This window comes from Corvus kubaryi, unplaced genomic scaffold, assembly GCF_017639235.1.
Source record: "Corvus kubaryi isolate FWS band 111438036 unplaced genomic scaffold, C.kubaryi_AGA036_p1.0 37284, whole genome shotgun sequence".
Classification (NCBI taxonomy): Eukaryota; Metazoa; Chordata; class Aves; order Passeriformes; family Corvidae; genus Corvus; species Corvus kubaryi.
Genome location: NW_024581088.1, coordinates 5,870,503 through 5,893,063, shown reverse-complemented (window position 1 = coordinate 5,893,063; position 22,561 = coordinate 5,870,503). Strand labels below are relative to the sequence as shown.

The 22,561-nt window shown below is 40.6% G+C and overlaps 1 protein-coding gene across 5 annotated transcripts in view; it reads right to left on the bottom strand.

Annotated features, from left to right (window-relative positions):
• Positions 1-191: 191 nt before the first annotated feature.
• The window catches only part of TPST1 (tyrosylprotein sulfotransferase 1), a 33,848-nt gene continuing 11,478 nt past the window's right edge, over positions 192-22,561 (bottom strand). For 2 of the 5 annotated variants that reach the window (XR_006015689.1, XR_006015690.1), the window contains exons 2-7: positions 15,586-16,528; positions 10,499-10,697; positions 3,611-3,661; positions 2,681-2,756; positions 1,741-1,788; positions 192-731 (exon numbers count right to left, since the gene is read on the bottom strand). Coding sequence is in view for 2 of the 5 variants with exons in the window: in XM_042026085.1 (XP_041882019.1) it covers positions 1,771-1,788; positions 3,611-3,661; positions 10,499-10,697; positions 15,586-16,433 (1,116 nt within the window). In the remaining 3 variants the exon portion in view is untranslated. The remainder of the gene's footprint in view (positions 732-1,740; positions 1,789-2,680; positions 2,757-3,610; positions 3,662-10,498; positions 10,698-15,585; positions 16,529-22,561) is intronic. The other 3 variants (XR_006015691.1, XM_042026085.1, XM_042026086.1) reach the window with 3 other exon arrangements.

Here is a 22,561-nt window from a genome sequence, read left to right as displayed (position 1 = left end):
ATCACTCAGCTATTAAAAGCAAACGAAAAGCATTAAATTGCAAACCTTAAAATAAGATCCAAACCTAGGACATGAGATCATATCTTCCCTCACATCAATATCTTGAATTATAATTAACACATCAATATCTTGAATTATTTAAATCTTAAGTTGGAAGCACAACCATTAATTAATAAAGAAATAAACAAAAATCACATTTAAAGCATTTATTTTGAAAAATAAAATACAAAAGATCATTGAATTGTAATTGTACATGTAATTTATCAACTTTTTTTTCTTTTTTTAAATAAAAGATATTTAACATTTTCCACATATGAATGAAACAAACAACTGTTCCACCAAAAATCTTTTAGGACAAGCACAGACCACTTCTGAAAGCTTCGTACATTTAAAACCAAACTGCTACAAGAAACAAAAAAAATCTGTGAAGATGGAGCTCTGTAATTAAAACAGAGGAGCAATTTCAGAGACAGGCATTGCTTTTGCATTTTTTAAAACCTTAAAAAAAATAGTTGTGCGAATGTAATGCAGTTCTACATTAACAACAGTGATTTTTTTTTTGTTTTTTAACAGATTTACATGCGCTCACAACAGCAAAATTTGGAACAAAAACAGGATGAAAGGAACAGGAGAGAGCATTCTGAAGAGAGCAGGCCATGAGCAGCACACCTCTGATCCCAGGGGGACAGGCCTGAGGGATCATTCCCATGGAAAAGGCAGCAGTTGATCTTCTAAGGAAAAAGAAATAAAGTTATGTTTGAGCTTTCCTGGTAATATTCAGCTTTTTATCCTGGACAGCATTTTGGAATTAAAAATAATGCAGAATTAATAATAGCCACTGTCGTCTCAGTAGGTGGAAAATCACTGTCAAGACAAATCCCAGCCACTCAAACATTCCTGTAAGGAATGTGGCTGCTTTGTCCATCCTTTATCATTAGAGAGACTGCTTGGAGCATCATGCAAAAAATAATATATTGATTTTCCACTTCTATCCGAAACCCTTGTGCTCCTGGGCTGCAGTACCATGCTGGAAGTGTCCCTCCCTACAGTGGGAAGTTACTGCTGGGAAGTTCCTAGTTTGGTTTCTCAGAAACTGGGCAGCAGCTTTAGACAGAAATATTGCAGTTTGAAATATAACTTCCAGAGCTAAGTGGCAAAATGATGTTGATGCTTTAGTCATTTGAGCATTGACTGTGTGCAAAGATTATGGTTTCTCTATGGATTTCACAGCAAAGGCCTGCAATTAATCTCTGGGAAGCTTTTAGATCCATTATTTCTACACTGAGCAGTGCTTTTGGCTATATTTAGGGTGTTTATATTTATGGCCACGTAAGGATCTATTTTGGGGATATTTGTAGGGCACGTTGCCTTGGGCTATTTTTAAACCCATTTTGCCATCTTTTGTTGTCAGGCCAGAAGATCTGATAGCAGGGCTGACAAGTAAAAATCCTGCATTAACACAGGAAATCTTGCATCATTCATTCCTTAACTGGTCTGGAATTTACTGAGCTCCCTGCAAAATCTTGCCATTGTTTATTCAGTGACTAAAATGCAGCTTTTTGAAAATACTGGCTATGAGATGTTAAATCAAATACTACAAATCAGCTCATCTTTAGCAGTTTTCTTTAAAAAACATATCTTCATATTTTGCTTACCCATGGAGTTACAGAAGTTAAACAGAAATTATCTTAACTAAATTAAGAGCAACAAATGAGCAGGACTGCAATGCCCTTTTATTACCTTCTGTGCAAGAAATGTCCATTTTATCTTCTATTCCATAGGTTCAGTCTGTCAAAAAAATAATTAAATTGTCACTCAATTTATATTAGAGGACAAAAATATTATCAGTGCCAATGTCTGTACTCCAAACCTTTGAGCTGTTCAGTAGTTACAGTATGTTAATACTATCAGCATCAATTTGATCAAGTTTTTCTGGTTTAAGGAATATTTTACTATTTCACAATGCTTATTTTTGTCTTTTTGATGGTCTTTCTTTGCTCTGGACAAATCTGCTCAGAGTTTGGTAAATACTGTATTTAAATGAAGTGAATTGTATAAATCTACCTCCTGGAATTTAGGAGGAACCTCCCTATCATATGGAGTGAAGAAGATATTTATTATTCAGAGTAGCCCAGGTTCTTTTGGGTATTATCACAAGATAATTGGAAACCACAAACAGCATAATTTAACTGACAGATACTGTATGCAGAACAAGGATTTAAAGGATTTAACCCAGGATTTATGCAACATCAAGAGTTTTTTTGCTAGCACACCATCTATACACAGTGTGCTCAACTCTGAAGGATCTCCCTGCATTTTCCATAAATCCTTCTCAGCAGTATTTCCCCTCCTGTTAAATCACACCCTATTCCTGCAGTTTTATCTGTGGATAATCCTGCAATCCCACCAGTAATCCCATGTGGAAGCCCCAGGAGTGACCCCTGCCAGGACACTGTGAATTCAGCAGCACACATGGAACAGACACTCAGTGACAGGGGACAATGCTGGGAGCAACAGGGCTGGAATGGTTCTCCAGCAGCTGAGCAAAGCAGGAGCACTGAGTGATCCAAGCAGGCAAACACTCAGAAAAAAGCCAAGCCCACGTTAGAGATCACACAAAGGCTGCTCAGAAAGAATTGGTGGCCACAGCAGGGTTATATTCTGAAAACATGAAACACACACTACAGCTATTCCACTTCACTGATCCATGTTCATTTTATCTTGCCACGAGACTTCCTTTCTACTGTCTTCTTTGGCTGGAACAAAAGAAATCAGTTTTCCTTTTTAATCAAATCATTTTCATTTGAACGAATGGCTAAGTCAAAATGCTTTGTCTGTGGTAGATTCCTGTGTATTTTTAACCTGTCCCATCCCTGGAAGTGTCCCAGGCCAGGTTGGACGGGGCTTGGAGCAACCTGGGATACTGGAAGATGTCCTTGCCCATGGCAGGGGGTGGGAAAATATGGTCTTTAAGGTCTCTTCAATGCAAACCATTCTGGGATTTTACAATTCTATGACATCCACATGATCCTACAGTGTGAGAGCTCCACAATAAGGATTTTCCTTTTTTTGTTTTTTTGCAGGTCCCTTAAGGAGCTGATGACGCTTAACAGCATTTGAAAGGTACCAAGTTATGAATTTTCAGTAAAATCTCAAGTTCAATAGCTCACGTGACTATTAAATCAACACCATCCCTTATCCATGGCTGGGTTTGCTGACTTTGATAACATTTCTATTTCTTTTTAAAACCTCTCAGTACTTATAATTCTGCCCTGTGAACTAGACTTGCTTTAAACCAAGATAACAAAAGATAAAGCTTGTCTACAAGTAACAAACTTTGCAGTTTGGTCTGGAAAAGAGGCTCAAATTTTCCTTCCATTTCACAGCAATATTCAAGCGGCTCAGGATGACAAACAGCACTCTTAATTCTGGAGTTACAGATGGATTCAGGAGAAGTTTGGGATGCTGAGTTCAAGATTCCACCTCACAGATAATCAGAAAATCTTGCCATCAACCAGAAAATCAAGCTCATGAAGAAGTGGTTTATAAAAGGCTGTTTGATATCATTTGCTGCTACACCCACAAAAAGGAAATTAATTCAATACTGTACCTGTGGCACTTCTTTAAGGAAGTCAGGAAGCTGAAATTCACCTTTATAGACCTGGAAAAACAGACAAAAAATTATACTACTCAAAGCCCTCATTCACTATTGTTTGAAATGCTGAAGAGCTTCTTAAGGGAAGGAAAACCAAAAGGAAAAAAGATTCTTTTGTGTTATTAGCATCCACTAATTCTATGACATTAAATACATTACATATTTTGGCAATATATTGTCTTCTCTCTGGAGGATAATTTTTAAAAGCTCTATCCTCCTGAGATTAAACATTCCAAAGGGGAAAAAAAAAAAAAGTATTCTGTTCTTTATTTTCCCCAAAAAGAAGTATGCTTGAAGAGTTTTACCATCCTGACTACTGAACCATAAAGACTGCTCATCCCAATGTCATGACTTTTGTGGTCTTGCGTAATCATTTCAAAATAAAAATGAAAAAGGGGTACAAACCTACTTAGAAAAATTCAATAAAGTCATGAAATGGAAATGGGGCTCCTCCAAAGCCTCGCTCCAAGCTACACTCCCTGGCTTGCGTCAAAGGAAGGAGATCCAGGAAGTCAGGGAATGTTTATGAACAATTTTCTCTGCTCTCCTATGAGCAGATGACCAGAATACAAAGCCTTCCCCAGCTTGTCAATATTCTGCAGTGGTCTGGGACTGAGTCAGCTCTGAATTTCCTGCCCAGCAGATCCTGTGACTCACAGGAGATGGACTTGGGATTGGCAACTGCCATCCCAATGCATCCCTGGGATCCAAACCAGCAGGCTTCACTGAGATAGCAGGAATTCCTACACATACACATTGTGGCACTCTGTGCCTTCTGATATTCCATGGTTTAGATAAAACAGGAACAGCTCTCATCTGTGTTCAGCCAGGGGCCACTGTCATTCCCATGGGAACATTAAGGAAAGCCACCCTGGGCAGAAATTCAGTGTGTGGCTGTTGGAGCCTTGTTACACTGTAAATATTTATAAATGAAGGAGAGTATTTCTCATTTTGAGCTTTTATCCGAGCCATTAAAATGCAGGCTGTGTCCTGGGGAACAGGAATGGAAGTTACAAAACAACATTACCACAACAAAAATGTTACAGAATAACCTAAGCAAGGGTCACAAGGAAGAACAGTATTTTCTGTTAGATGGTGATGTTGGAAGGGACAGGAACCTTCACCTTTTCTGGGAATTCTTAAAAACATTTAGTCCTGATGGTGACAGCACTTTGTGACTGATTTAGAACCACAAGGACCAAACCCAAAGCTGTGTCTCCAGAATCCTTCTCCTTTCCTTCTCCTGCAATTATCACTCAGTCTAATTTTTATATTACACACCTATATTTGTGTCTGCTCTAAAAACTTCACCTTTGTAAGAACAGCATTTACCCCTAATAAGCATCTAATAGCAGATAGCCAAGGGCATTCACCCATCAGCAATATCAAGAAAAATAATGTCACTGGAAAGCAAATGTTTTGAGGATATTTCATACAATATTCACATGAAAATGTCATCATTTACACAGCACAATTTACCAAGGCAAATCTAAGCAGTGGCAGGCCCAAGATTAGGTTTAATACACAAATTTTGGTTCAGAACTGACACTACCTAAAGGCTGGTTTTGTCAGGATGGAGACTGCAGTGAAACTGGTTTAAAGTAGTTCCAAAAACACTGAGTGGTCCCTTTTGAATCAAAACCCAGGGATCAACAGCAAACCAGAAATTCTAAAAACAATGACTCCATCTGCAGCCAAAGAAATTAAAGAGGCTTCAGATTCCAAATTCTTTTCTGACCAATTTGTAAGTCTAAAACACATCACTCACAGTGGCATTAGAGAGACAGAAGCAGGATATTGGAATTATTTCCAGTCTAAGCAAGAATTCAGTAAAATTGAGAAGAAATGGTGTTTACCATTTCTAAGGGAATTATTTTGCAAGTCCAAATGGAATTCCAAAAGAGGGGGATCTGGAGCCTGTGTCAGTTTGTTGTTCAGTGTTGGCAGTATTCAAGCTGTTCTATTAAAAAACCAAAACACATTCTTATAGCCAAACTGAATGCATGTCATTCTCAAAAAGAGATCAGAAAACAAGTTTCACATCCAGTTGCCTGAGAAAACCCTTTTAAATGCACAGGGAGAACCTCAGAACAGAAGTGTAACTTCTAATTCTTTTTTACAGAAGATTAAAGCATTTCTTTTCACCCACTATCCTGCCTGCTTTGGAAAGAGTCCCATTATATTTGGTCAGTTCCAGTACACAAAAATAATGGGGTTTTTTGTGTAAAAGTCACCCTGCAACCAAGTGTACTTGGGCTTGGTAAGCTTTAAAACATCCAGGTTGCAGAGTACAAGGCTGCTGATGTTTAATTGTAAAAGAGAAAAAGAAAGTAAATAAAGAACACTGGCAAAACCAGACCTGAGCTCCTTTCTAGAACCACTCCACAGCACGTGGAGGTACCCTCATCTTTCAGATTTTCCTGAACTTTTAAGGCAGCTTTAAAGGTTTACACAATTCTTCACCTCTGCTGGACCTGCCAAGGAAGGGCTATGTGAGATGTAAATGTTTACCCACGAGAGACAACACAGAGAGCAGGATTTTACACAGGCCCAGCGATGTCTGCCAAAAGGCAGCTTGCAACCACACCTCAGTTTGCATTTTGGTTGGTAATAACTCTCTTTATGGATTATTAATCATATTTATGTAGAGTTAAGGGGTTTGGAGGTTTGGTTTTGTTGTAAAAAGGAGATAGCAGCACCTCTGGAGACAAACTACGCAGATGGGAATCCACATAGTAGAAGAAACACCCACTAAAGGAAATATTAAACAAATTTAGATGACACTGAAAAAGTCTGTGCTGTCAGGGTCACAAGACAGATGGAATAACCCCCCAAATTTTGTTTTAAATCTGAGAGAAAATGCCTACAAAGCCAAATGCCTTTATGATCAGGTTAATCAGTGAAAATGGAGATGCAGGGCCCTGAGCAGCTGGGCATTCACACATCTCTGACAGCACAATTATCCTCATGCTCTAGTATAAGTATACTTTTTACCTTTATCAGAGATTGCTCCTGCCTTTAAAATCGCAAAGACAAACTGCTGAAGTCCTGGTTGTCATGGATGTTTGGACTCTAAACAGGAGATGGTTCCTCACAATTCAAACCAGGCATGAAACCGGAGCGAGTAAACTCTGTTTTTATCTGTAGATGTTAGCAGCAGCTGAACAGAAACCGGAGCTGGATAACAGCTTTGGGCTGTCATTAGAAGAACCACGTGTATTTGAACAGTCCTGCTGAAAACCACGGCTCTTTCTCTGGAGTTCTGTAACTTCCACCTCTGGATCTCTCCAGGGCAAGGAGCACAACTCCATGAAGAAGTTAAAAGAACTTACTGGAGTGTGTATTCCAAGCATACAAATTTATTTAGTGGGAAGGATGTGCCAAAGAAAATCTGATGTAATTCATTGCAGATGTGAGAGGAAACCACTCTGCCAACCATAACACAACAATACAGTTTCTCCTGGGCAGAGCTCTGCAGCTGGGAGCTGCTCTCTTCTTCTGCTGGGTTCTGGCAAACTGCTGACACTCACTTTTACACAATCTCATAATAGTGATAAGGACATATCAGACACTGTTCTAACGAGGAGTGAAGCACTTTTGTATTTCACCCTATAGAGACTGGGCTACCAGCTCACACAGCTTAAATATTTGCATTTGCTGCATAATTTGCAGATGAAAACTTCATTTACTTCAGGATGTTGATTTCCTTTCTGTTCAGGATGTAAAATCTGTTAAAACTCTAGGGGGGAACAACAAGTAGCCAGTTATGTATCTCTAAGGAAGGAACCCTTGCAGTCATAAAATGAACAGATCAGCAACAGAATTACAAGAAAACCACAACATATTCAGTGATGGCAAAATCATCCTGCCTTGAAGAGGTCACATGCAGAGATCTGCTGAACAGCACAACTCTGGCCAGACCTTGCTCTCTCTGCTCTGCATTCCTTAACTGAGACAAGAGAAACTGTCAGAAAAGATAATATTGTCAGGCTTAACAGAAAACAGATAAACAGAAAGTTAATGGCTTTGTTATTGAAAACATCAGAAAAATCTGTTGAACTCGTGACTTCCTCAGTGCAGATCCTGTCAGAGATGTTTTATCTCCTAACATCCCACAGCACTGGGAGAGCAACACAAGAAGAGATGAAGTTCCCTTCATGCTCTGTTAGTTCCTGAAACAAAAGCAGAGATGTCAAAGTACAAACACAGGTTGCATCTTGTTATTTTTATGCTGTGCTGCAGGAGCACAGAAAACCAACCTCAGCATTTTGGTAACAGTCAGGTGAAAAATCCAAATTTAGCGGAGAGCATTGCTTCCCTTGCATTACCTACGAGGAGATAGCATTTCTAATTTAAGCACTGTCCTTTAGCTGGAGAAAATCATCATTTTGTCTCCAGACTGAAGAGGAAAAAGATATTTAAGCTGTACATATGGAAGTCACCAGCAGGGGACAGAAAAGGAGAAAAGAGGAATAAAGAACAGGACTTGGGTGTTCAGAAAGCTTAGGGAAACTAATATTTTACACCACACCAGCCATCTCTCTCCATTTTTCTCCAGTACCAGCCCTTGTTTTAGGCATTTTTACACTGCTGGTTCTCACTTTCATGATTAAGAGCAGCAGCTTTAAATTGCTGAGTGTTATTTTCACTGTTAAGTTCAATTTGTGGTCTTTTCCAAGAAGTGACAGATTTTGCTCAGCTTTAGTACCCTTTTCAATGAATACAATTCAAGTTCTGTGTTCACTTTAAAGTCTTGGAGACCACAAATCTAAATCTATAAATAAACATAAATATAAGCATAAATGAGCTGCTTCCAGACACAGAATGAGCCAATAAACGGATATAAACAAGATACAGATAATCTTACTATGTACTGAAAAGCAACTCTGGAAAGACTTTCTTTGGACAGCTTCATCCACATTCCATATTCAAGATATCCAGTACAAAACTCTGGGAAAGGCTATCCCAGGTGAAGAAATTTAAAGAAAGCAAGAGCGAAAGAAGCACCACAGTGATTTACAAATTCACCAGCCCAGAGTACACAGGAACACACTTAACTTGCCAAGTGCCACTTCCAAAAGGCTGGAAAAGCCCAGATTTATTTATTTATCCATTTAACTAAATGCTTTCTTCTCCAGGCTGCAAGGAATAAACTAGCACAGGTTCCTGGAGGAGCAAGGGAAACCCACAAAAGCTGTCCCTGATGGGTCAAACTCACACACCACAGTCTGAAACATTTCGAAATCTTTCTGTTGCTCCATTTTTAAAGAAATAATCTAAATTTTGAAGATGAACCATCTTTAACTCTCTTGCTCTTAGCATTCATTCAGAACATCACCCTCATTTTATCTGTACAAACCACACATGGAAATATAATTTTGTCAAAGAACAAGTGACTAGAAAAATATAGACTGGGTACTACAATAAGCAACAAAATTAAAATGCTGTCTGGGGCTGTAAGTAAACCTATTAAATTAAAATAGCAGCCAAAATATTAATGAGTCTTCCATATGTTTGCAATATTTAGAGCAGCTTCAGTTTTTAACAGCTGCTCTTAGCAATAAACAAACAAATTATCCTTCAAAACAAACTTGGAAAAAGCCTCAGTAAACCCTCAGCCTTTGAAATCAGGCTTTAATTTCTTTAGAGAGATGCTCCTGGCTTTGTTTATTACCTGAATTTCTCTCTTGTATTTTGAAATCAAATACATTTCAAGAAGACACAGAAATCCAGACAATTTTTACAGCTTGGACTGAGCTTGCAACACACAGGTGGAAGCCTTAGACAGGTCAGCAGGCTGTAAAAATCTGTGTAAATTTTATCAGTGAGACACAACCAATACAATTTGCAATTTCTAGTATTGAACACTATTTTTAACTGAGTGCAGAAAAGTTAATTTCTTTGTGAGCCTTTCAAAGCAGGGAACCTATAAATTGTAACCAAAAAAAGGTGGGTTACCTTTTCCATGCTGAGCTACCAGCTATTAATTAAAACAATCATCCTGCCAGCCTTTAATACACTGATCAATGTTTTTAATGACATTTTTTTCTAAAAAGAAATAATACAAAAGTGTTTAGAGGCTTCACAAACCCAAATTCCTTTCTCATTCCTATCTACCCCATCAGTATTCCAACCAGTTTTTTCAGGATCAGAAGGCTGGTGGAAGACAGTCCTTTTAAATAGTTAATTCAATTTTTTTCCCTGATTACTCTGCTGCAGCAGCAAAAGTCACCTTCTTTTAATAAACTATACATGCCCAAAAGAACAGAAGCAGAGTTATTAATTCTATTTCCAACAATGGTAATGAGCTTTTCAACTGATACCTCCAGGGATAAACAGCTCTATAGCCTAACTACTCACATTCCAACAACATTAAATTCAGACTTAAAACCCTTAAGTTTAGGTTAATCAGCACCAGACCTTCCTCCATCTTTGGGTTGTTCTACCAAGAATTGGAAAATCAGACATTTTGATCATCATGGGTTGTTTTCTATGGGTCATTTTTCAAACTTCTACGAATTATTTGGGGTGTAATTTTGTGACAGAGCTTCTGCCAACTCTCATGTATAAAAAGCTGAGCTCATCCATCAAGTCTGAGGTCCAGACAAGAAAGCTTTTTCCACTGCTAACCAGTTCCCAACTATCTGGGCAGTTCTCAGCTGCACACACCAAGAAGCACAGCTCAAGGTCCTGAAGAATTCTTTCATTTTCCCCCAAGGAAAACACATTGTAAAGTATCAAAAAAGTATCAGAAACAGACTTTAAAACCCCAGACCAAACCCAAGGCTCCTGCTCTATAGCTCATATCCATTTAGGCAGTAATTAAACACAAAAAAGCCTTACCCTCCTTGTGTTTTCCACCACTTTTTGATCTGGTTTCCCATAATTGGGTGGGTTGGCATAGGGATCATAGCCCAGTTTGGCCAGCATGGGGGCAATCACTGGCATGTCCTGCAGGACATCAGCAGGGATCTTCCCAACCCATTTGGACAGTGCTTCCACATTCACTGGCTTGATGACTTGGTCAGTGGATCTTTCAACCCTGAGGAAGGAGAAAAGAAATTTCTATTTTCCATTCCAACCAATACTTCTTCAATTGCATTCAGATCTTTAACTTGTTTTGTTTGGGGTTTTTTTTCCCCCCCATTCTTCTTCTTTCCCTCTCAAAATTTCATGTTTCTACAGAGCTGATGGGAAGTGAAGTTTTAATGAGAAGAATTTGCACAATATTTGCAGATGCTGCCTGGTTTAGGCTCTCACGCTGTGCTGGAGCAACTTTTTTATAGCATAAAGGCAGCAGAGAAAGCCCAAGAGCTGTTAAGTGAAAAGTAAGCACACACCTACACATAAAGCTGTTTTCCCACTGGCATATTCCCACATTTCCTGTTTAATTATCTTAGATGTATTAGAAGTATTCTAAATTCAAATCCATGTGATATTTCTTCTCACACCCATTCTGTGATTCATCTTTTACTTTTTTAACTTGTTTAATAAGAGAGAGACCTGAGATTGACAGAAAGCTACAAACTAGAGAAATATTTTTTATAATCATTCCTTTGATTGTTTGGTCTTTACACAGTTCTTAAAAATATTTAGAAAAGAGTTGATTTCTTGTTCATTTAAGCAACAGTCCTAATGTAATTTTCATTTTTGCTCTACTTTTGTGGAGTGTTTTCGTTGTGTTTTCTTTTTCCAGGTTAAAAATCTGGCACTGCTTTGTTCTGCCACATTCCTGTCTTCTTTACACACAACTTCTTTACTGTGCTTATTTCAGGCTGAGTAATTGAAAACTCTCTGATTTTTTTACTCTAAATAATTTAATTGTTTTTTCCTGACCTCAGAAAGAGTTTGGACATTATTGGATATATAAAAGCAGTATTTCTATCAGCCTCAAAGCTGATGCTGAGCACACAGCTGCCACCTTGTTCCTCTTTTTCACTCCTCATCAGAGCTAAAATCCTTCCAGGACAGAGGCAGGAAATCAGTCATTCAGTGCTGGAAGGTCAGGAAAGTGAAATAATTTAAGTACAGTCAACAAAGAACAAACCAGACAGGGACATGATCATAAGGAAACTGTCTTGGCAAGCAGGGCCTTCAGACTGGTGTTTCATGGAAGCTGAAAAGGATCTGACAACAAAAAAACCTCTAAAACAACCCCGGAATTTTCAGCTTTATCCTCTTCAAGCATTACCAGGGACTCAAAACCAAAAGCAGGATCTCAGAAGGGGATTTTGGGACCAGGGAGTTGTGACTAAATGTCAACCTTCCTGAGGGTTGTTGGCCTGAGCTCACAAGTTTGGATGGAAAACTAAAAATTTAGGCAGGTTTTTTTTTTTTTTGATCTTTCTAATTAGAAGATGAACATCTGACTCCACATTGAATTAGCAAGAAAAGAGCTGCTAAGAACTGAGATTCAGAAGTTCAAAGCAGCAAGGCAGAGGCCAAAGCACCACAAGAGTCAGGAGTCCAGAGGTGGATTTGGACACTCAGGAAAAAATTACCACGAGATGTTTGAAAAATGGAAGATTTAGGGTTCTCAGACAGAGCCAGCCAAGGCCAAAACCCCTTCACCAAAACTGCAAATTGATTTAAAATCAGGATGATGATACCGGGAGAAGCAGGTAATGGGCCTGGCTAAAAGCTTGCTGGACCCTCAAAAAAAAAAAAAAAAAAAAAAGAAAAAAAGAAAAAAAAGGGTGTTATAGATCAATTTGAGCCTAAATTTGTACACATATGGATTCCCCATCCTGATGTCAAATTTTAAATGTGTGTTTTGTCCCTCTGGAATTTTAGTCTTTGGTAACAATACCCTCAGCATGAAACACTTCCTGGTGATTGATAGCAGGGACTACATTTAGCTGCTCCCAAGCACTCATAAAAAATACCCTGCTCCACACTTGGCCTGCTTAAATCCCCTTCTGTCCCTTCAGTTAAGGTGGGAAGGAAAATAAAACCATTTGTGGGAAAGATTCCTCAGATAAAGAACTTCTGAGGACTGTGGGGGAAGACAGATTGGGGACAGGAGGAAAGAAACACCTAAAAATTCAAACAGAAAAACAAGAAAACCCCAATTCTTGAGAAAATTGATGATATGTGCCTATGGCAGTGATTCCAGCTCCCTGCAAAACCCCAGGAAGTTCCAGCTTTGGAACCAGCTGGAAGCACAGCACACAGGACTAACCCCAAATAATTCTGCATCTGTACCAGAATCAAACGAGAGCTATGTACTAAATATAGTAAATTCTGAAGTAATTCTGCCTAGACAGCTATTTCCATAATAAACCTAATAAAAATTGCTCTAGAGGGGTTGACATTTCTTTACATCAGTGGTCAGCACAGCTGCTTTCACTTAGGAAAATGCCAGAGCTCAATTAACAATCCTGGTTAGAGCACAGAGTCCGTAATGCATTCCTTCAACAGCCATGTTGGCAGGGATTTCAAACCACAGAAAATTTCACACTCCTACAAATCCTGCACTGCACATCCCTCTAGCCCTTGCAGTGATTCTGGATAAAAATCAAACTAAGGGGTGAGAAATAAATGCTGAAACATTTATTTTTTGTTAGCAGGTAATAGTATTGTTATAAAGGTCTTTTAGTGACACTGTGATCTCCTTCTCAAAATGTTTTTAAGTATCTCAAAATGACAAAAACTTGTCAGATTTCTCTTCAAAAAATACCTCCAGGCATCTTAGGTTGGACCTGAGCCAGCAGTATGGATCTGAAGTGGATGCTGAGCCTGTCTGAAGATCTGGAGGTCTTACAGGTGAGTGAAAGATGATTAAAGCAGGGGGCTCTGCTTGTTTTCATGAGTTTGTACACAGTATCACAGCTGGGGATGCCAAACCCAGCAGGTTTTAACTGGTACAGAGACATCAAACTGGGAAATCTCAACTTCCCCCCTGCACAGTTTCAACTGGAATCATATAAGTACACAACACAGGCATTTATGTTGAAGGTTTTCATATGCACTGGGTTTTCTGCAGCCCTTGAAAGCCTGAGTCACTGAAATCATTATCAAATCCTGCAACTGAAAACCAAATTTCACCACCCACTGCAAGGGTATTTGATTAGATAAACCCCACCCCAGACATAACACCCATTACTCAGTCTTTTTCCACCATTGCCAGAGCCTCCTGAAATCAGAACTTGCTTCCACAGATCATCTCCTGAGAGATAATAGAAGCATAAAGAGCTCTGTGACCAGACTGAATTGAGGGTCACAAGAACATGTCCATACTCTTAAATGTGAAGGTTTCACTAAAAAAAAATAAACACGAGGCCACATTTTACTTTGAACAATCCATTTTCTTAATTTTTAGAAACAAATATTCTCAACTTCTCACACCCCATTCCACCAGATCTAATAAGAAGTATCAGTAAGAATTCAGCAAGGTTATTGAGTTTTAGAGTATGAAGGTCCATTAATTTTTAAAAACGCCAATCTGGAAGCTGTAAGGCAGTAATATTTTACTAGAAATGGGATTATACAGGGTTATTTTTTACAGGACACTTAACAAAGCTTGGCAACCACTCATTTATCTCAGTAAAAATAAGTTACCCCCACTCAGCTGCTGCTGAAGCAGCAATGAACTCCAGGAATTAGGGAAAAGTTCCCATGTGGATCAGCTTCCAGGGAGGTATCACAGTGCCCTGCTCCAGGTTAACGTCTCCACAAGGCCTCAATCTGTCATCAAACAACACTGGCAAAAAAAAAAGGGATGAGATCCCTTCCTGATAACTCTGGGAACACAGTGGAGGCTGTTTCTTCAGTGGGAATGGTGATGTGAAACCTCCAGATTGTAAATATACAATTGTTACTTGAGTTTTAAGTCCTCTTTGTAATCACTGATAATAATTTCATATTTGCTTTCAATCAAATGCCCTTACAATATATTAGAAAATCCACAGCCATGTTCCTAGGCATTAAATAAAGAAAATCTCCCCATTTTTATTTCTCAAAACTGGAGTTTAAATAAATAGAATCACTCTGTAACAGTCTGTGTGTGCTTGCTGTGCAAGTTGCCTCTTACTCAGAAGCACTTGGCCAGAGCTGATTATTCAAAATCCAGAAGTTGAGTAATTTAACTGGGCAGGCCTTGCTGCTGGAATATTCTTATTCAATATTTTAAAACTTAATCTGGTGGATTCAAAAATAGGAGAAGTGTCAAAAATTGACATTTTTCTCTCTCAATGTAAAGATGAAACAGCTTCTGTATTTCAGTTGTTCAGCTGTGAACAGTGGCAAGGAAACCAGAGGAGTTTAACTAGAGAATTAATCAGATTTTCTTTTAACAACACCCATCTTGGTTTTCTAAGCAGAGCTGGATTTGGGTTTCTGAAAGTAGCTAGATCAGGTGCACAGATGGCCCAACAGAATCATGAGAGATTTGCTTACAACAAGGTTAATTTTCATCAAAATGCTTGTCCTTTTAGGAGCACATGCCAGGAGAAAAGCTGCCAACTCTGCTTTCTATTCTCTTGGAGCCGTTTCTCGAGTTTCCTGGAAGAGGATGTTCTTGGCAAATACAACTCCGAGGCCATTCCTGCACTGACAACAATATTGTTGCTGAAATCAAATGGGTGATCTTGCTAGGATGGGTAACACCAGTCTAGATAAAACAGCTCAGGTTTATTTTGGGGGACAGAGAAAAGCAAAGCTGATATCAGATGTTCAAATTCAAGTTAGCCTTGACCATTAGAAGTTTGTTCTTTTGTTATACACCCACACACACATTAGTGGGACAATTGTTCAGCAGAACCAATCTGAGACTGCAATTTGTTAATTAGCAGTGACTTTTAGCAGAATCCTTTTCCAGATTCATCATAAATCAGCTGCCCAAGGGAGAAACTGCAGTCAAGTTATGACTTTTACATGCAAAATGTGCTATTTTAGAACAACACAGGTGAAGGATGAAGGCTTATACTTACTTGGAAAGAGAAACCCCCCCTGCTTTTCCAATCATCTCCTCATGGTGCAGCACTGCCTGGTTCCATGGGATGTGCAGGAACTTGAGGAGAGTCCTCATCCACCTCTCAGGATGCAGCACCAGCTGTTCATAGTGCACCAGCATGCACCTCTCAAAGCCCACCTCCATGCACTGGTTGTACATGGTTTCTATGGCACGGTTCCACTTGGTCAGGCAGTCCCTGTAGCTGTTCAGGTCAAAGCCAGCTATTGTGACTTTCCTGGAGATCATGGAATGCACAGATGCGCGGCCATCTCGGACCATCAGGAGGAATTTGGCATTAGGGAAAATTCTGGCAAGATAAGTTAAGGATTTTAAAGCAAAAGGATCTTTGTTACACAAGTACGGAGCGGGCTCGCCGTGTTTCACGATGATCTCCAACAAAAACGCCTGCATGGCTGAATCCAGCACCTCATCCGTGACTCCAGCCTCATCCAGGCGGATTTTTTCCTTGCTGGACCTGGCCCACATCTGCTTGACCGCCAGGATCCTGGGGATCACCCTGGTCTCCTCCCCGCAGCGGATGTCGGGGTGCGCGTCCAGCATGGCGCGCATCAGCGTGGTGCCGCTGCGGGGGACGCCGCCGATGAAGATCAGGGGCATGTCCTTGCTGTAGGGCAGGCTTCTGTTGGCACTGGCACTGGGGGCTGTCCTCAGCGTGCCCCTGGCACTGTCCCCCCCCCTCAGGGGCTGGCTGCGCTCCTCCATGCGGTGGTGGCACTCCATGGCGTGCTGGCCCAGGTAGAACACGGTCACCGAGCTGATCACCAGGCAGGCCAGCAGCAGGTTCTGCTTCAGCTTCCCAACCATCTTGGGAGAGAGTCACCTCAATAAAGAGACCTCCTACTCCAAATTATCCTCTAGTTCACGTGCCATGGGAATCCTAATCCAAAATAAATTAAGGTCTGGCAAGCGGAGAAGAAAATTTAAAAAAACAATTAGAATTTTTTTACAATAAATCAACACAGAAATTACTTTTCCAAGAAATGAGACAAGATTAAGTCTGAAACCCCAAAATACAAGCAAGGTTTCTTCTTATTTTTTTTTCAGTTTGGCTTCCTAAAACTGTGTTATTCAAAAGTCATTTTTTACTTCTACAGATGAGACAAAAAAGACTATTAGAGATGATTTCTAGACATGCATTAAGAGTCTGAACAAAACTTGTAGATAGAAAAAAAAAGTCAAAATCTGTCTGTTGAATTCCATTTCCAAGAAGGACTAAGAACATGCCATGTTTTATAGTGAGTATCGGAGGATTATATCCAACAATGGCTTAGATAAATCTTTATTCTGCTGCTGGGTGACTGTATCTTTATTTTTCCCATTTCTAACAGTTCATATATAGACAATAATTTTATCTGTGTTCTGTAGCTCACCTGCTTTGGATTTTCAGATCAGGTAGGCTGAAAACTGACTCTTCTTCCCAAAATTCCAATGAAATAAGTACTCTAATGGAATTTTTAAGGAAGAGCTGGCTGCTCAGGGCTGAAATAGTTCACTGAGCACTCTGAATCACAGATGCTTTTAATTGGGAGGAGCTCCAAGCACGGAGGTACCGCCAACATTTTAAATGATTGGCTTCCTCCAAGCTTTTCCATCTCTGTCAGCACTGCAGGACACATCCCTGAACGGAGAAGATCCTTCTGCCTGCTCCCTGCTCTCTCCCCAAAGCATTATCCACTTAACCTTTTCCTCCTAAGATCCAGTTGTTAGCTGGAAAATTCCTGATTTGAGCAAGGTTCTCCAGCCCTGTCCCTGTTTTATGGGAATGTGCAGCCAGCCAGCAGCCAGAGGACAGAATTCCCACTTAGCAGTGGGGAAAAGAAGGGAATTCCTCACGCAGGAATCTGTCACAGTATTTTTCTCTGGCAGTGCATCCAACAGAATGTTTTGCCCTTCACACGAACAAAGCTCATTCCAATCAACAGTTGTCACAATACTCCACTCAAAGTTCAGCTTTCAGTCTCTTTTACCAAATTAAACTCAAATATAACTCAAAGATTAATCCCCTTCTTTTCCTGTGAAGTGGCCAACACTCTCTGGCCAGAACACCACTCACAGAAACAATTCATCCTCTGTCACAAGTTTCATTCTACTCACGTACCTCTGCTTTAACTGGACCTTAAATATCTGAACATTAAAAAAAACCCCCCAAATTCACAGAAATTTAAGTGGAGGTCATCTGAACAGTGCTCAAAAAGAAAAGAAAATAAATCATGCAGTTCCTATTTCCATAGCACCAAAAGTCAAAGTTTCCCTTCTGAAAGATTCAGCATGCAGACCTAACTTGAAATTAGGGAAATTGTTCTGCTTAAAACTAACAAATAGCACAGAATCTTTTAAAAATTCTTTACCTAGAGTAAAGATTTTGTTCTCAGTATGCAAAGAGTTAACACAAGTGAAACAGCATTTTAGCACAGAGCACACAAGCCCTACAAATATTTACACTTCCTACAATCCCTACCATTACTCAGTCTGAGTAAATTCCACAAAACTAATTTCCTCAGGAAGAAAAAAAAAAATCCTCCCCAAAAACCTTCATCTTCCAAACTAAAACCTACTCCTTGAAGACACCAACGTTCCCCAAATGCAAAGGCAAAGGTTAGGTAACTGATCACTAGAGAAAAGCATATCAAGATCAAATTTAAGCTGTTTAACTCCAGCAGAGATTTATATTAGAATATTACTTAAACCAAAATAAAATAAACCCAGCTTGAACAACAAAGCTGAAGGACTCTCAGTATTGGGGGAAAGCTGACTGAAGGCTGAAATCCTCAATTCACAGGCTGGGTACAGCAAGTGATGACTGGGCACAATTCCAGGTGTGAATCCAATAAATACTGCAGTCTGTGAGGAGGTTTCCTAAATTTCTGTGAGTATTGACTGACCTACACCACCAAAAACCCACCCATGTGACAAAAAACCTTGCCTAAATCACCCACAAATACTTTCATTTGATGCAGTAACTTGTTTTGGAAAGTTCAAAGCTGCCAAAGGCTGCAAGACCATAAAGAACCAGGATTAAACTCTCCTACAACCTTCTGTCCTGGCTTTTTACCTGGAACATGCACTGCCATAAACTGTGGCAAGACCAAGGCTTTGAATGTCAGGAAAGCAAGAGAGGAATAGCCACAAACAGCTCCTCTCACAAAATTAATTTATTCTCCAAGGCAGCAAACTCCCTTCTGCGCCTGAAGTTACAAGGAAAGATCTTTGGGATAAGGATGACATATGGAAATTGCTGCCCTTCTGCAAACAAACCCCACCTTCCCCTCCTCCCCATGAGTAAGTGCTCTGGAGCACATCTGTCAGCCTGAAGGATTATAAAAGTTATTATTGCTCTGCTGTTAACAGGAATTAAATTGACAGCGGTTCAAAATCACAACACAGCAATCAGCAATCCCTTGGCAGCTTTTAAGGTGAGCTTTGAAATGTTGTGGGGTTTTTCTACCTGAGAAGAGCCAAGTGCCACTCACCTCACAAGCACAGTCAACTTTTACTAAAAATATCCCAGAACAAACCCCACAATCACCCAAACAAACACAACCCACTCACACAAAACGAGCTGAGGAAGTTGTAGAAGACTGCAATGGTAGAGAGGCCTTTGGCAGCAAGTTTCAAGTGTCAGAATAAAAAGAATTCCCAGAAAAATGTATGTGGAACTCAAAAAAAAAAAAAGAATCTACAAGTTTCATCACAAGACAGTGCAGCCAAGCAGAATTGTTTGTAAGTGAATTTTCTGCCCAGAAAAGTCAGGCCTATGAGTCAGCCCTGAGATGATGTTAGCACAGCAAAACTGAGTGCTTTGCTTTGTTTCCTTCTCCTGCACATACTCAATTCTCCTGCCCTCTGCCTCCACGCAGCAAGTCAAGACCTTTTTCCTCAAGTTCATCCAAAAAATGTTGAAAATTTTTAGCTTAGTCAAGAGGCAAGTCATTCATTTGTATTTTATGCTAGAACAGTATGGGGGCTGTTGGTGTTTAAAACATTCCCTGCCAGAGGCAAAAAAAAAGACGCTCCATCACCAGGCAGTAACAATGAATCCTCTGGAGCTCCAGAGCTCAGCCTTCCACTTGGGAGGCTGGAAAGGGAGCACCTCCCTTCTGTTCAACCAGAGCTTTTCCAGGGCTAAGCTGAGAGGGCAGTGACAGTGGCATCACCCATCTCAAGATAAACCCTAACCCCCCACACACACATATAAAGCATTTCTCAGTGATTAGCTTGTCCTCTGCTTCCATGGCTTGAACTCCTGGCTCAGATTCTGGCCATGAGATCTCCTTCTGGGAAGAGCACAACTTAGATTTTATGGGATATGTTTTGTTCCTGATCCACCCAAGTGCAGTGAACAACTTTCCCTTGTAGTTCCCGCTATAGGAACTACAGAAATGTTTTCATACATTTGCATTCCCTTGAACTTAGGCTTTTCTGATGGGTTGGTTTAAATGTAAAGCTCTGAAAAATGTAAGAGGACAGAGTTTGAGCTCTACTCTTCTGGAGAACTTTGCTGGGAGGAAAGATCACACTCAGCTCTGTGTCAACAAGCCACGAGGCTCCACAGGCATCCTCAAACCCATTGTCACTCTCTTGGAGAAGGAGAAATGAAAATGTTGTTAGGACTTTAAAAAGTAAATGTCAACTCTATCAGTTTCTTCCCTGCCTTTTCCTGCACCTTTCACTTCTTCTCTCTTAAAAGAAATACTGGAAAGGCAGCAGATACTTGGAATTCTCAAGAATCATCCTCAAAACAAGATACATTTAGAAACTGAAGAGATATTTCTTAGAGGAACTTCTATACTAAGCTCTTTCAGCATCCCTAAAGGAAAGTTTAAGGAAGGAATCCCATGAAAGCTTCCCTTCAATGAGCTGCTTTGATTGTGGTTGTCTGTGTGTGTTCACCACAGAAGACTGCAAAGGAAAGCCAGCAGCACATGATAATGGTAGAGCACAACACCAGGGAACAGCACTGAAATAGCCACACAACACCACTTCCAGAGCCATCCAAACCATCACAGCCTCATTTAGCAGACAGTTCCCAAAATAACTGGAGTATTCAGGAAGCAGTTTTATCCCTCTGCACAATCACCTTAATGATTCCCCCAAAACTGGATCTGTTACCACCAGTCACAGATCAGAATCTGCACAAGGAAGCAAATCCCAAGCAAAAAACTCAAAGCTAAAAATAAAAATCAAGAAGCCTTGAGTTGCAAGTCCATCTTTAGCTATTTAAGCCCTCATGGCCTTCAAGCCCTGCAGCTGTTTGCCCCAGATTTCTCCTCCCATTAATCCTAGAGTAAAAAAAAAAAAAAGGATGATAAAATAGAAGGAATAATTTTTATTCACCTCCACAAAGAAACAAAGACTCCACAAATAAATAAGGAGTAAATCACCTGGCATGAAAACATCTGGAATGAAAGACAGCCAACTCCTAGAATGATAGAACAAAGTTGGACAAGATTAATATCAGGGAATGCAGATGTGAGAACAACTCTCCCTTATAGCTCACACACTGCAGGAACTGTAGTAATGTTGGTCACACATTTGCATTCCTTGAACCTACTTTTTTTGGCTGGTTTTTTTTTTTTAATCTGAAGCCCTGAAAAATTTAAAACACCAAATTAACCTTCATGACTGCTGAATCTGGAGTTTCCATATCAGGGAATACAACATACAACTATGTAATAATTTCATGATTTCTATTACAACCGCATTATAAAGAGTATAAAAAGATGTGCTCATACATATTCATTTCCATTTTGTCATCAAAGCACTCAAAATTCAACACTTCTAGGTTTTTCAACATTTAAGGCCTCTAAAGTGACTTTAAAACCCCAGATAATTAAAAAGCTCTGCTTCAAATTAAAGGAAATATCTTTATCTAATCTACTCTACTTACATCTATAATATATACAGCAAATTATCTGGATTTGCATAGAGAATGGTCAAAAAAGAGTTACCAACGTGCTCCTGGTTATGCAAGAATACACAGTATTTGTGAAGTTCTACAGTTCCTGCTAGAGAACAATTCAACAAAAGGAATTTTACTGGCGACACACAGAGGCTTCGAGCTCTCTAAAGTTATGCTTAAGAGAAGAAAAAAGGGAAAAAGAGAGGAAAAATGTCACACTGAGAGCAGATGAGCTCCTGTTCTGTGCCTTTCTCTGTGTGCTCCTCAGAGGGATTTCAGCACTCCGTTATACACCGAGGTACTGCGGAGAATCGAACTACTTAATAACAGTAAAAACATCCAGATCTACAAAAATTCGCACGGCACATTCACAATAACAATCGCAAATGGCAGCGGCGGCAGCAAACCCACTTCCAGCTAAGGGACAGATTAAATCTACTGCTATAAAACTATAAAACTGTAAGGCTGTAAAACTATAAAGCTGATGGGGCTTGGAGCACCCTGGTCTAGGGAGGGTGTCCCTGCCCGTGGAAGGAGATGATTTTTAGGGTCGCTGCCCAGCCAAGCCGTTCCCCGCCTCTGTGGCTGTGCCACGCTGTGTTCGCAGGTACAAACCCAGCGCTCCAGCACCATCTCCGGGGCCCGCCTGCCCTCCCCGACACCGAACAAAGGCACCCGGAGCGCCGGGAGCCCCTGCCGCGACTTCTCCCGCCCGCAGGGAAACTTTGGGAATTACCCGGCTGGGATCGGCCGCGGGGAGCAGCGCGCCCGCCCCTCCGCGCATCCCCGGCTGCACTGCGGGACTGCCCTGCCCGGATCCCCCGCGGGCAGCGGGGCCGGCACCGCGGGGACCGACCCGCTCCTGCCGCCGCCTCAGGCCGCGGCCCCCCCAACCTGACCGCGGCGGCGGCCCCGGGCGGGGCAGGGCGGAGCGCGGCGGGCACGGAGAGCGGCGGGCACGGAGAGCGGCGGCCGCCGGAGCCCGCCCCGGGCCCGCCTCAGGTGCGCGGCGGGCGCGGCCCCTCACCTGCGC